Source organism: Erythrolamprus reginae, chromosome 2 (genome assembly GCF_031021105.1).
Source record: "Erythrolamprus reginae isolate rEryReg1 chromosome 2, rEryReg1.hap1, whole genome shotgun sequence".
Taxonomy (NCBI): domain Eukaryota; kingdom Metazoa; phylum Chordata; class Lepidosauria; order Squamata; family Dipsadidae; genus Erythrolamprus; species Erythrolamprus reginae.
Genome location: NC_091951.1, coordinates 40,054,522 through 40,069,521, shown reverse-complemented (window position 1 = coordinate 40,069,521; position 15,000 = coordinate 40,054,522). Strand labels below are relative to the sequence as shown.

General features: G+C 40.4%; 1 protein-coding gene across 1 annotated transcript in view; it reads right to left on the bottom strand.

Annotated features, from left to right (window-relative positions):
* The window catches only part of ABCF1 (ATP binding cassette subfamily F member 1), a 58,823-nt gene that overhangs the window by 38,255 nt on the left and 5,568 nt on the right, over nt 1-15,000 (bottom strand). The window contains exons 4-8 of the mRNA XM_070736697.1: nt 12,629-12,700; nt 8,687-8,767; nt 6,823-6,897; nt 3,929-4,036; nt 1,276-1,359 (exon numbers count right to left, since the gene is read on the bottom strand). Of these exons, the coding sequence (XP_070592798.1) occupies nt 1,276-1,359; nt 3,929-4,036; nt 6,823-6,897; nt 8,687-8,767; nt 12,629-12,700 (420 nt within the window). The remainder of the gene's footprint in view (nt 1-1,275; nt 1,360-3,928; nt 4,037-6,822; nt 6,898-8,686; nt 8,768-12,628; nt 12,701-15,000) is intronic.

Below are 15,000 nucleotides of genomic sequence, written 5' to 3'. Positions count from 1 at the left end.
ATAACTTGCCCAATTCATATACAGTGGTACCTCGTGATACGAACCCCTCGTGATATGAACCTGGGGTTTGGAAATTTTTTGCATCTTCTTACGAACTTTTTGCGGCTTACGAACCCACTGCAGATCGCAAAATGGTGCTCCGCTGGCCGCCGCCGCCCGGCTGTCACCTTTTAAAACAGCCAGGGGGCTTCTCAGCGTTCTGGTTTGGGAGGCCGCTGAAAAGCGCCGCCATCCGGCTGTCACCTTCTGAAACAGCCGGGGGGGGGCTTCTCGGCGTTCTCCCGAACGCCGAATCCGGAAGTTCAGGTTCAGGTTCCAGAGGCCGCTGAGAAGCACCCGGCTGTTTCAGAAGGTTACAGCCAGGCGTTGCCGCTCGGCGGAGCGCCATTTTTGCAATCAGCGGCGGCGTTTTCGGCCGATCTGGAGGCTGGAAAGGAGGTAGGGAATCCCAATAGGGAATTCCATGGGCGGAGCTTTGACGTCATGAAGACGTCACGAAGACACCCCAGTGGAACGCCATTTTGTGATTTTTTTTTCTTTTTGTATGCATTAATCGCTTTTACATTGTTTCCTATGGGAAACAATGTTTCGTCTTACGAATTTTTCGCCTTACGAACCTACTTCCGGAACCAATTAAGTTCGTAAGACGAGGTATTACTGTAATTGGGCATCTAATTTTTGGGCAATGTGCATCCAGTATAAACCAAATAGGGAACAATAATTATAAGTAAAACACCAAACAAAAAAATAAAAACACAAAGCCTCTAACCAGTGTATCAGACAACAAATAATCAGGTACATTTCACCTTTGGGAACACAAGCTCATCTATTGTCTTGACCCAGCATCTAGGGAAAAAACTCGTTTTAAACACTTTCCTGAAGGTGTAAGCGATCAGGAGCATCCAAATCTTTTGTGTGTGTGTGCGTGTTGGTTTATTTCAAAAAGAAGGCATTGCAACAGAAGACACACACCTCCTAAAGCTCCATCCGATGAGGAAATGAAGCTATAGGAATCCATTTTTTCATTTCCTCCTCATATGGGATCTAGACATTCATGTTTCTACTACTGTACAATTTCAAATGTCCTGCAAGCTACCTTGGATAGATTTCACCACAGTGTTTATTCCCGATCTCAACTGCAGTGAGATTTATTTCTACCTTCCCTCGTAAAAAAGGGGAGAAGACAGACAGTATACAAAAAGAAGGCGTGTTATAACCGCAGTCAAGCCAAGTCACAAAAAGTTGGAAGTTAACAGTTGGAGGACCACATCTAACCTGTTTCTTGAGTTTCTTCTTCTCCTTCTTGCTGAGGTTTGCATAGGGATCATCTTCCTTCTTCTCCTCTTCCTCCTCTGATGGCTACAAGAGTTTAGAGGAAAAATTATTATATTTCAATACCAAAATGGACATCTCCGAATGAATTATTAACTTTTCCTAACCTTTTCTCCCACACCAAAATTTTGAGATACCAACACTTACTTGATAAATCAGATACTCTCATATTAAAACAACAATTGAATGACCAAGGAATAAACATAGACTGGCTATCATACTTACAAATTAAATCAAAATATGAACAACATAAAAAACAATACGGATTCCAAAACGATAATGTGATAGATATAATTCTTTTCGGGCCCCCAACAAAAACGATCTCCAAATTATATAATTACTTATTAATACAAGAAAATTGTGAAGAACAAGTGAAAGGTTGTATGATAGCCTGGGCTCAAAATTTTGGATATACGATCAATTTAATCGAATGGGAGAAAACCTGTACACTAAATTACAAAATGACAACAGCAATGTCCTATAAAGAGAATCAAATAAAAATGTTGTATCGATGGCATTTGCCCCCAGCAAGAATATCTAAAATGTTCCCCAATTTTTCACCCACATGTTGGAAATGTAAAATAAAACCGGGAACATATTACCATACATGGTGGACATGCTCACTTGCGGAAAAATACTGGACAACTATTAAAAACTTAATTGACCAAGTCATGTCAATTAACTTACCATTCAAACCCGAGCTTTACCTTCTAGGTATATTTAGGCAAAACTTCACTAAATCACAAAAATATCTTATTTTACAAATCCTAACAGCAGCAAAAATATCCTACGCCCTCTTTTGGAAACGAAACCAAATACCTTCACTACTGGTAGTAATTACAAAAATCATAGAGTGTGCCGAAATGTCAAAAACAGCAATGGAAACTACAAAATAAAAAAGATTCAGAATATTATGAAATATGGGAAAATTGGTATAAATGGGTTTCACAAAAAACCCCCACCAAAACTATATATTATAAAACTACTACTTTATCAAATCATTAACTATATTCCACTTCAGAACGTTTTAACTAAATTTAAACGAATGAAAAGACTTAGCGCCAAAAACCAATCAATTTGCAACAAAATTTATACCATATCTCTTTTTATCCGTCTTTAAACTAATGCAATACATAGTACATAACACATTATTACTAATATTCACTAACATATAGAATATATTTATTATACTATCCACATACTCCTCATATTACTTTTCTACAAAAGTCGTCACTAAAAACGTCTGCGTTAAACGCAGATCTTTTTTCTTCTTCTCACTCCTTTCTTTCTTTTATTTACCTTCTTCCTTTCCCCCTCTTTTTATTTTTCAAATTTAGAAAATATTCTCATTAAGTTACTATTAGCTAATATATATTAATAGGAGATGTAACATTTATTACTATACTATAACAAAATTTTTGATATTCTTTATTTACTGTTTATTTCCAAGGTTTAAGAAATATAACATCCCTATTAACCTATAGCTTATATTGTATAACTGTGTTCCTTACCTGAATTGTTCAATTTTGTATCTTGATTCATTATCCCTTCCTACCCCTCCCTTTTTTCCCCCTTTCTGTACATTCCTTCCTACCCCTCCCCTCCCCTTTCAATATATTTATAAATAAAGTATATTTTTTTAAAAAAAGAGAGTTTAGAGGAATTCAGTTGACATGATCACGTGGGGACCAAAAGACTTTACTGTGAAATCTTTGTGGAGCTTGGATGAGGAACTAAGCCTCATCAGGGCATCTCCAGGGCTCAATCTTACTTCAAGAAGGCTGCTTTGATTACTTGGCTGATTCAACCTCTCTTAGGAGCGCAAGTGACCCGTCTTAGGTGAGGGAGGGATCATTTCTATGCAATCTTTCCAATCTTACTAGAAAATGCATTGATTGCTAGGATTCCTGTTTAAACCTCAGATTCACAGACTACTTGTACATATTGTTATTTTTTGAACTATAAAACACACTTTTTTTTGTCTCCCCAAAAGGGGTGAAAATGTCTGTGCATCTTATAGACCAAATATTAGTGAAGTCCCATCTCTGCATGTTCCATTTTTGGGCCTTTTTTTCAGGCCTTTTTAGGGGCTTTTGCCCACCCACCCCCATTTTTGAGACCTTTTTTGACCCGTTTTGGGGGCTTTTTTAACCCACTTTTGAGACTTTTTTCAAGTCCGTTTTGGGGGATTTAAAAACCCATTTCTGAGGTGTTTTTTCAGCTCATTTTTTCCCTTTTTGGCCTGTTTTTTTGGCTTTTTGGGGGACCTATTTTTGGAGAGGGGGAGGCCCCCAAAAAAGGCCTGAAAATGGGGTGCACAGAGGCCAAAAACTTTTTTGTGTTGCTTTCCTCTTCAAAATGTAATAATAATAATTTAATAATAATTTATTAGATTTGTAGAGGGAGAGAAGAGGGAGGAAAGAGGGGATGGTTCTGTGGGAGGGCAGGCCCATGCTCATGCATGCGTGTGGGACAGAGCGCATGCGTGCGCACCAGCCAGCCATTCACAAGGCCCGGGTTCGAATAGGCCACAGACCGGTATCAGGCCGGAGATGACAGGTTGAGGACGCCTGTTGTAAGAGAACTGGATCCTTACCGGCTGGCTGTCCTGTTTAGATTTCTCATTCTCCTCAGCAGAGTCCTCTTCTCCATCATCATCTTCTTCCTCATCAATCTCCTCCGCCTCTAGAGCAGCAAACATATTCTGCAACGATGAAGAAGCCAACGGCAAAGAAAAGAATACGTTATTCACTACACCGGGAAGGATCCCTCACCTGTTTGTTTCCAGCAACGCCACAGATCCCTTCATAAAGACCAGCACGGATTGCAAACAGGGGGTCCGCCACTGACCATCACAACTGAGCCCAAAATCTCCGTTTGCCGAGACAGTTATGCGAGTTTTGGCCTCCTTTGTCAGAGTCTGTCAAATCAATTATCACAGTTGTTGAAATTAATAACAGGGCTGTTAAAAGTGGACCTGACTTTCCCGCACTTAACTTTGGTTGTCGGAAGCCAATTGCGAAAGTCACAAAAGGCAATCACATGACCGTGCAACTGTCACAAATACATTTTTTCATTCATTCATTCATTCATTCATTCATTCACTTACTCATTCATTCGATTTCTATGACGCTTCTCCCAAGACTCAGGGCGGCTTACAGCAGTTATGCAAAACACATTTGAAATCTACAATAAAATCTACAGTAAAATACTTTTATTATTTATTCATTCATTCATTCATTCATTCATTCATTCATTCATTCATTCATTCGATTTCTATGCCACGCTTCTATCAAGACTCAGGGCAGCTTACAGCAGTTATGCAAAACACATTAGAAATCTACAATAAAATCTACAGTAAAATACTTTTATTATTCATTTATTTATTCATTCATTCATTCATTCATTCATTCGATTTCTATGTCGCGCTTCTCCCAAGACTCAGGGCAGCTTACAACAGTTATGCAAAACACATTAGAAATCTACAATAAAATCTACAGTAAAATACTTTTATTATTTATTCATTCATTCATTCATTCATTCATTCATTCATTCGATTTCTATGCCACGCTTCTATCAAGACTCAGGGCAGCTTACAGCAGTTATGCAAAACACATTAGAAATCTACAATAAAATCTACAGTAAAATACTTTTATTATTCATTCATTCATTCATTCATTCATTCATTCATTCATTCATTCGATTTCTATGTTGCGCTTCTCCCAAGACTCAGGGCAGCTTACAGCAGTTATGCAAAACACATTAGAAATCTACAATAAAATCTACAGTAAAATACTTTTATTATTCATTTATTCATTCATTCATTCATTCATTCATTCGATTTCTATGCCACGCTTCTCCCAAGACTCAGGGCGGCTTACAGCAGTTATGCAAAACACATTAGAAATCTACAATAAAATCTACAGTAAAATACTTTTATTATTCATTTATTCATTTATTTATTCATTCATTCATTCATTCATTCGATTTCTATGTCGCACTTCTCCCAAGACTCAGGGCAGCTTACAGCAGTTATGCAAAACACATTAGAAATCTACAATAAAATCTACAGTAAAATACTTTTATTATTTATTTATTCATTCATTTATTCATTCATTTATTCATTCATTTATTCATTCATTCGATTTCTATGCCACGCTTCTCCCAAGACTCAGGGCGGCTTACAGCAGTTATGCAAAGCACATTAGAAAACTACAATAAAATCTACAGTAAAATACAATCCCTAAAACCCCAATACAGTAGTACCTCTAGATACGAGCTGCTCTACATGCGAGTATTTCAAGATACGAGCCACGAGGGGAGAGACATTTCTGTTCTAGTTCCGAGCTGAAATTCGGGATACGAGCCGAGCGTCCACTAGGTGGCGGAAGAATCCTTGCTTTTGGTTATCTCGGAGGGGAAAAACAACTTGTTCCAGATACGAGTTGCCTCGAGATACAAGCTCCCTTATGGAACGAATCATGCTCGTATCTAGGGGTACTACTGTACTTAAAATTAATCAATGACATCCATACATACATTCAAACATATAGATATTAGAAGCTTAGTGGCCCAAAGCCTGTCAGAAAAGGTGGGTTTTCAGAACCTTAAGGAAGGCGAAGAGGGTGGGAGCAGTGTGAATCTCTGGAGGGAGTTCATTCCATAGGTCCGGGGCTGCCACAGAGAAGGCTCTTCCCCTAGATCCCACCAGCCGGCATTGTCTGGCTGATGGGACCTGGAGAAGGCCGACTCTGTGGGACCTGACCGGTCGCTGAGATAGGTGAGGCAGAAGACGATCCTGTACATAGTCTGGTCCATGCCATGTAGGGCTTTATAGGTCATAATCAGCACTTTGAATCGTGTTTGGAGACTAATCGGCAGCCAGTGCAGCTTGCGGAGTGCTGTAGAGACATGGGCACATCTGGGAAGGCCCTTGACTGCTTGTGTGGCTGCCTTCTGCACTACCTGTAGTCTCCAAACACCCTTCAGAGGTAGCCCCATGTAGAGAGCATTGCAGTAATCAAACCTCGAGGTTGCCAAGCGTACAAATTTTAATTATGTGACCATGGGGATGCTGCAGCGGTTAACGGGTGTGAAAAACGGCCATATTGCTCCTTACAGCGCTGTTGTAACTTTTGAATGGTTGTAATTCAAGGACTACCTGCAGAAGTCTACCAGTAAATCACTCTGAGTCCCATGGGATTGGGTGGCATAGAAGTCAAATAAATAAGCAAGCAAGCAAGCAATATAAGTGCTATTGCTATTTGAATTTTGATCATATGACCATGGGATGCTATTAATGGCCGTAAGTGTGAAAAACAATCATGTCACTTTTTTTCAGTGCCGTTAGAACGGTCACTAAACGAACGGTTGCAAGTCGAGGATTACCCGTAACTCCGCAAACAGACCAATAATGAAATCTCTTGCATCCTCCACAGAGCCATTAAAAATTTTGTATTTTGGTTTCTTCGTGAGATTGTGAACGCTTACCTTGGCTGGCTGATTCTTCTTCCCTTTTGTTTTTTTGGCCGTTTCTTCAGACTGAGCATTTTGTTTGGCTCCAGCCTAAAACGAAAAAGAAAGGAAATGGCCATAAACATTGTTAAGCAAGAGAAACAGAACAAAAATGCAACAGGAATTCCAATTCTCTCCCAGCTTTGCAAATAATCTAACTGTTCAAATAAACCTATTAAAAACCATCAACCTACTTGGAAATTAGGAATCATCTCTTCCTAAAGCAGGAAACTGTTTTTTAATTCAAAATAGTCTGCTTTCTGCTCATCAGGAGCACCCAATCATGCGTCCCACTAGATTACTACCACCTCTCACAATACTAGACAAGACAGTATCAACAGTAGAGATCTTCAAATTTCTAAGTTATAAAATATCTCAAGACCTAAAATAGAAACATAGAAACATAGAAGACTGACGGCAGAAAAAGACCTCATGGTCCATCTAGTCTGCCCTTATACTATTTCCTGTATTTTATCTTAGGATGGATATATGTTTATCCCAGGCATATTTAAATTCAGTTACTGTGGATTTACCAACCACGTCTGCTGGAAATTTGTTCCAAGGATCTACTACTCTTTCAGTAAAATAATATTTTCTCACGTTGCCTTTGATCTTTCCCCCAACTAATTCAGATTGTGTCCCCTTGTCTTTCCTATTAAAAACACTTCCCTCCTGAACCTTATTTAACACTTTAACGTATTTAAATGTTTTGATCATGCCCCCCCTTTTCCTTCTGTCCTCCAGACTATACAGATTGAGTTCATTAAGTCTTTCCTGATACATTTTATGTTTAAGACCTTCCACCATTCTTGTAGCCCATCTCTGGACCTGTTCAATTTTGTCAATATCTTTTTGTAGGTGAGGTCTCCAGAACTGAACACAGTACTCCAAATGTGGTCTCACCAGCACTCTATATAAGGGGATCACAATGGTTACCTAACATCAATAACGTCATCAAAAATGTACAACTCAGGAAGCTCAAACTACCCAAGGATACAGTTCTACAGAGGAATCACTGAGTCTGTCATCTGCACCTCTATAACTGTCTGGTTTGGTTCTGCAACCCAACAAGACCGACACAGACTTTACCAACCACGTCTGCTGGAGGTTTGTTCCAAGCATCTACTACTCTTTCAGTAAAATAATATTTTCTCATGTTGCTTCTGATCTTTCCCCCAACTAACCTCAGATTGTGTCCCCTTGTTCTTGTGTATACTTTCCTATTAAAAACATTTCTCTCCTGAACCTTATTTAACCCTTTAACGTATTTAAATGTTTCAATCCTGTCCCCCCTTTTCCTTCTGTCCTCCAGACTATACAGATTGAGTTCATTAAGTCTTTCCTGATACGTTTTATGCTTAAGACCTTCCACCATTTTTGTTCCCCATCTTTGGACCCATTCAATTTTATCAATATTTGTTTGTGGGTGAGGTCTCCAGAACTGAACACAGTATTCCAAATGGGGTCTCACCAGCGCTCTATACAACGGGATCACAATCTCCCTCTTCCTGCTTGTTATACCTCTAGCTATGCAGCCAAGCATCCTACTTGCTATGACCCTGTTTCCCCCCTCTCCTCCCAGGGCGTGTCATTAATCACATTCTCCAAGGAAGCTGTGGAGAGCATTTCCTCTCCAAATGACTCTGTAAACAAGGCTGTGGCCTTGAGGAAGGTATGCGTGGAATGTTGCTGCCCTGTTGCTCTGTCAGCTTTCCCCCACCTGCTTATGGCAACTCAAGAGCAGGCCATGGGATGCTTTACAATTTGGCATAGTGAGTTATCCCTCGGCTGCTCTCTGTGGACCTCAGCTCTATTTTCCCACATTCCTCTTCTCCTATACCTTAGGTTTTTCCTTGGGCTCGGTTTCTTCAGCATCCTCCTCATCACTCTGAGCCAGGGCTGCAATTGCTGAGCCTCCTCTCTGAATGTAAAATATATAGAGAAAAATATATACAGAATAACTCAGGCAAGCACAAATTCCACACGTGAGAAAAATAAATCAATCTGTCTTTTGACATTTCTTTCTGTGCTCTTCTGGAGGCAAAAATAGAAACATAGAAGACTGAAGGCAAAAAAAGACCTCATGGTCCATCTAGTCTGCCCTTATACTATTTCCTGTATTTTATCTTAGGATGGATCTATGTTTATCCCAGGCATGTTTAAATTCAGTTACTGTGGATTTACCAACCACGTCTGCCGGAAGTTTGTTCCAAGCATCTACTACTCTTTCAGTGAAATAATATTTCCTCACATTACTTCTAATCTTTCCCCCAACTAACTTCAGATTGTGTCCCCTTGTTCTTGTGTTCACTTTCCTATTAAAAGCACTTCCCTCCTGAACCTTATTTAACCCTTTAACATATTTAAATGTTTCTATCATGTCCCCCCTTTTCCTTCTGTCTAAATGATGTCAAAATCGGTATCTGTGCTTTCGTTTCTCCTTCTTGATAGGTACTGAGTCTCCCTGCTGATCAATCACTTTTCCTTGTCACAGAAACTGTCTCCCGTCCAGTCAGTATAATGGCCAAGGTCCTTGTTTTCTCACATCTCTTTTGCAATAGCATGCATATGTGTGTTTGTAACATAGAAACATAGAAGACTGACAGCAGAAAAAGACCTCATGGTCCATCTAGTCTGCCCTTATACTATTTTCTGTATTTTATCTTAGGGTGGATCTATGTTTATCCCAGGCATGTTTAAATTCAGTTACTGTGGATTTATCTACCACGTCTGCTGGAAGTTTCTTCCAAGAATCTACTACTCTTTCAGTAAAATAATATTTTCTCACGTTGCTTTTGATCTTTCCCCCAACTAACTTCAGATTGTGTCCCCTTGTTCTTGTGTTCACTTTCCTATTAAAAACACTTCCCTCCTGGACCTTATTTAACCTTTAACATATTTAAATGTTTTGATCATGTCCCCCCTTTTCCTTCTGTCCTCCAGACTATACAGATTGAGTTCATTAAGTCTTTCCTGATACGTTTTACGTTTAAGACCTTCCACCATTCTTGTAGCCCGTCTTTGGACCTGTTCAATTTTGTCAATATCTTTTTGTAGGTGAGGTCTCCAGAACTGAACACAGTACTCCAAATGTGGTCTCACCAGCGCTCTATATAGCGGGATCACAATCTCCCTCTTCCTGCTTGTATATTCAGTTCAACTGTTTAAGAGCCGGTGGTTAAAGCACCAGGCTAGAAAGTGAGAGACCATGTGTTGTAGTCCCATTGCCAAGCTGGGGGACTTTGGCCTAGTCACTCTCTTTCAGAAATGAGACAAGGATGTGCCCTTCCAAATTTTGTCAAGAAAAATGTCACCAGGAATCAAAATTGATTCAAAAAAAAAAAATTGGGGTAAAAAAGAAAGAAAAAGATTTACCACGTGATTAAAAAAAAAAGATACTCCAGTCCAAAGGTATTAATTCAGCTCTATGTTCTTCTATGTTTAAATTAGCAAATTTGATCAGTCTCCTTGACAATGTGAAAGCGGTTGAAAATTATTTATTTATTATTAATTGGACTTTTATGCCACCCGTCTCCAAGGACTCAGGGTGGCTTACAACATACAAAATAACAGATTATCTCAGGGACCGCCTTCTGCTGCACGAATCCCAGCGACCAGTTAGGTCCCACAGAGTGGGTCTTCTCCGGGTCCCGTCAACTAAACAATGCCGCTTGGTGGGATCCAGGGGAAGAGCCTTCTCTGTGGCGGCCCCGACCCTCTGGAACCAACTCCCCCCAGAGTTTAGAATTGCCCCTACCCTCCTTATCTTTCGTAAGCTTCTTAAAACCCACCTCTGCCGCCAGGCATGGGGGAACTGAGATACTCTTTCCCCCTAGGCCTTTACAATTTTATGCATGATATGTCTGTCTGTATGTTTGGTTTTATAATAAGGGTTTTTAACTGTTTTAGTATTGGATTGTTATATGCTGTTTTTATTACTGTTGTTAGCCGCCCCGAGTCTACGGAGAGGGGCGGCATACAAATCCAACAAATAAATAAATAAATAAATAAACAAACAAACAAACAAACAATATATAACATCCCGAATCCAATTAGTAATTAAGAATCTAAAAACCCAAAGACCACAAAAAACACTCATTCATTCAATCAATCAATCAATCCACTAACTTGCATAACTTTTGTTGACCAGTGGGCAGAAGTCTAATAGCCCCAAGCCTGGTAACATAAATGAGTCTTGAGACTCTTACAGAAGGCAAGGAGGGTGGGGGAAAAGGTTTATCAAAATATAGCATTTTTGGAGTATAAGATGCACTGGTGTATAAGACACGCCTTAGTTTTGTGGGAGGAAAATAGGGTGAAAAAATCTGCCTACGAGATATTCATCTGGTCAGTGTCCTTAGTCTGGTCAACACATTATTTTATCCCCTGGTTAGGGCTTTAAAAAAAACCTTATTCAGAGAGAGTAACAATGAAAGAGCTTGCAAGCAGGTAAGAGTTGGAACATCATTAGTACCTGATTAGGGCTGGAAACAAAAGCTTTAAAAAAGCTACATTCAGAGCACCTGATTAGCACTTGGAAAGAAACATTCGGAGCAAGTAGAGCAATGGGGGAAAAACCTGCAAAGACTTAAGACTAGAAAAATATTCTTCGCAGAGAGTAACAATAAAAGAACCCGCAAGTGGTAAGAGCTGGGAAGATTGTTAGCACCTAGTTAGAGCTGGGCAAAAACCTTCGAAAAAAGCTACATTCAGAATACAGTGTTCCCTTGATTTTTGCGGGTTCGAACTTCGCGAATAGCCTATACCACGTTTTTTCTAAAAATATGAATTAAAAAAATACTTCGCTGTTTTTTCCCCTACACCACGGTTTTTCCCACCCAATGATGTCATATGTCATCGCCAAACTAATAATTTTTGCAAATAAATAACAAAAAAAATAATTATTGTTAATAAATAATTATGTTTAATAAATATCAGGATCACTAAGTGTCTTATTCAATGGTGAGTACCAGTAATAATGGTGAGTAAATGGTTGTTAAGGGAATGGGAAATGGCAATTTAGGGGTTTAAAGTGTTAAGGGATGGCTTGTGATACTGTCCATAGCCAAAAATGGTGTATTTACTTCCACATCTCTACTTCGCGGAAATTCGACTTTCGCGGGCGGTATCGGAACACATCCCCCGCAGAAATCGAGGGAACACTGTATAAGGCACATCCAAATTTTCAGTCCCTTTTAGGCAGGGAAAAGGCATGTCTTATTCTCCGAAAAATACGGTAATGTGCTGCAGCTTACACAATTTGAAAGGGGTCTACGACAACTCGCCATGGCCAAATCACCACGGGACAAGAGTTACACTAATATCAAAGAAATGGTTGAAATAGAATCATTGGAGAAAGGATGGACAAAATGGAATGAGAATGACGAAACAATAACATAATTTTAAAATTATATTAAATAATTAAATTGAATTGTCCCGGTGTTCCATTCCACATTGAAAGAAAATACTAATAGCCCTTACACTTATACACCACTTCACAGTGCTTTTGCAGCCTTCTCTAAGAGCTTTACAGAGTCAGCCTATTGCCCCAATAATCTGGGACCTCATTTTACCCACCTCGGAAGGATGAAAGGCTAATACAACCTTGAGGTCAATGAGATTTAAGCTGCCAAACTGCAGGCAATTGAAAGTCAGCAGAAGTAGCTTGTAGTTCTGCACTCCAACCACTGCACCACCAGGCTAGAACTGAGCAATACTAAGCTACAAAACTGACCCCTAACATTGCATATCAAGTATGAAGGATGCAAGTGAAGCCACAAACCTGTTGTTTTCCTTGGTTCTTCTCGTTCTTCTTGCTTTTCCACTTTGTGACTTCCTTATCCTCCTCCTCTTCCTGAGTAAGAGAGGCAGACATTCAATTTCTGTTCATTTTTCATAGAAACATAGAAGTCTGACGGCAGAAGAAGACCTCATGGTCCATCTAGTCTGCCCTTATACTATTTTCTGTATTTTATCTTACAATGGATATATGTTTATCCCAGGCATGTTTAAATTCAATTACTGTGGATTTATCTACCATGTCTGCTGGAAGTTTGTTCCAAGCATCTACTACTCTTTCAGTAAAATAATATTTTCTCATGTTGCTTTTGATCTTTCTCCCAACTAACTTCAGATTGTGTCCCCTTGTTCTTGTGTTCACTTTCCTATTAAAACACTTCCCTCCTGGGCCTTATTTAACCCTTTAACATATTTAAATGTTTCGATCATGTCCCCCCTTTTCCTTCTGTCCTCCAGACTATACAGATTGAGTTCATTAAGTCTTTCCTGATACATTTTATGCTTAAGACCTTCCACCATTCTTGTAGCCAGTCTTTGGACCCGTTCAATTTTGTCAATATCTTTTTGTAGGTGAGGCCTCCAGAACTGAACACAGTACTGTATTCCAAATGTGGTCTCACCAGCGCTCTATATAGCGGGATCACAATCTCCCTCTTCCTGCTTGTTATACCTCTAGCTATGCAGCCAAGCATCCTACTTGCTTTCCCTACCGCCTGACTGCACTGTTCACCCATTTTGAGACTGTCAAAAATCACTACCCCTAAATCCTTCTCTTCTGATGTTTTTGCTAACACAGAACTGCCAATACAATACTCAGATTGAGGATTCCTTTTCCCCAAGTGCATTATTTTACATTTGGGAACATTAAACTGCAGTTTCCAATGCTGTGACCATTTGTTTTCCAGTGGCAAGAGGAATATTCACAGGTTTAAAAAAGATAAGATGGAAATTACAGTTCCGCGATTGAAACTTCACTTGGTTTTCATGTGCACTACACCAGTGGTGGGTTCTTACTGGGTTCTAATCGGTTCTTTAGGACTGTTACTGTGTTTCCCCGAAAGTAAGACAGTGTCTTACTTTCTTTTTATCCCCAAAAGCCCCACTATGTCTTACTTTCAGGGTATGTCTTATATTGTTAAAGGGGCACTGACAGCTAAAAAAACTGTGTAAAATGTGTTTTTTTAGTGTATATGCATTTTACCTTCTGTGACGGGCGGGGGGGGGGGGGAGGTTTCTTTGGAGTAGGGACGTGCCCGAGTAAATTTGCAGAGGCGGCAGTGACAAGTGCAGGGGACGGCGCGGTGACGTATGGAGAGGGGGACAGCGCAGGCGTGGGCAGGAGGCGGCGCTCATTTGGATCAGACGGAGGCAGCAGATGCGGTGACGTATGGAGGGGGGGACGTGGGCAGGAGGTGGCGCGCAGCTAGATGAGAGGGAGGCGGCAATACCCCCGTGTTTCCCCGAAAGTAAGACATATGTTTTACCTTCTGTGACGGGCGGGGGGGGGGGAGGTTTCTTTGGAGTAGGGACGTGCCCGAATAAATTTGCAGAGGCGGCAGTGACAAGTGCAGGGGACGGCGCGGCGACGTATGGAGAGGGGGACGGTGCGGACGTGGGCAGGAGGCGGTGCGCAGCTAGATGAGAGGGAGGCGGCAATACCCCCCGTGTTTCCCCGAAAGTAAGACATATGTCTTACTTTCGGGGTACGGCTTATATTAGCCGACCCCCCTGAAACCCCCGATACATCTTACAATCGGGGGTGTCTTACTATCGGGGAAACAGGGTAGTAAACCAGTGTTTATATCACAGAGCCGGTTCTGTTGGTGCTGGTCCATGGGTGCCGCCATCTTGAATTTTGATTCTTTACATGTGCAGAAGCTAATTTTTACTTCTGCACATGTACAGAAGCTATTTCTAAAATTATTTTCCAGGAAGGGTCCAATGCAAAACGTGGACTTCTGTCACAATGCAAACCAGTGGGGAAGGTAAGTAAAAACCACCCCTGAACTGCATGTAAAAAAAAACCCCAAGTACTGTAGAGTTTTGATCATACCATCTCAGCCATCATTTTTAGACCACAAATTGCAGGCACCTCTGAGTAAGACTTCCCTGCCTGGCCCCTTTTCAGAAGGATAGGCTTCCAAGACATCAACAAAGAAAGGGAAATCTTTTCTATATATGCCATGATTTGTATAAATGATATAATCACAGCCCACTTTTCAATGTCTGGGTAAATTCCCTGGAAAGAATGAAGTAACAACAGAAGTGCTTGAAACTAATCCCTATGGCTTGCATTGACTGCCGATCAGTTTCCGGTCACAATTCAAAGTGTTGGTCATGACCTTTAAAGCCCAA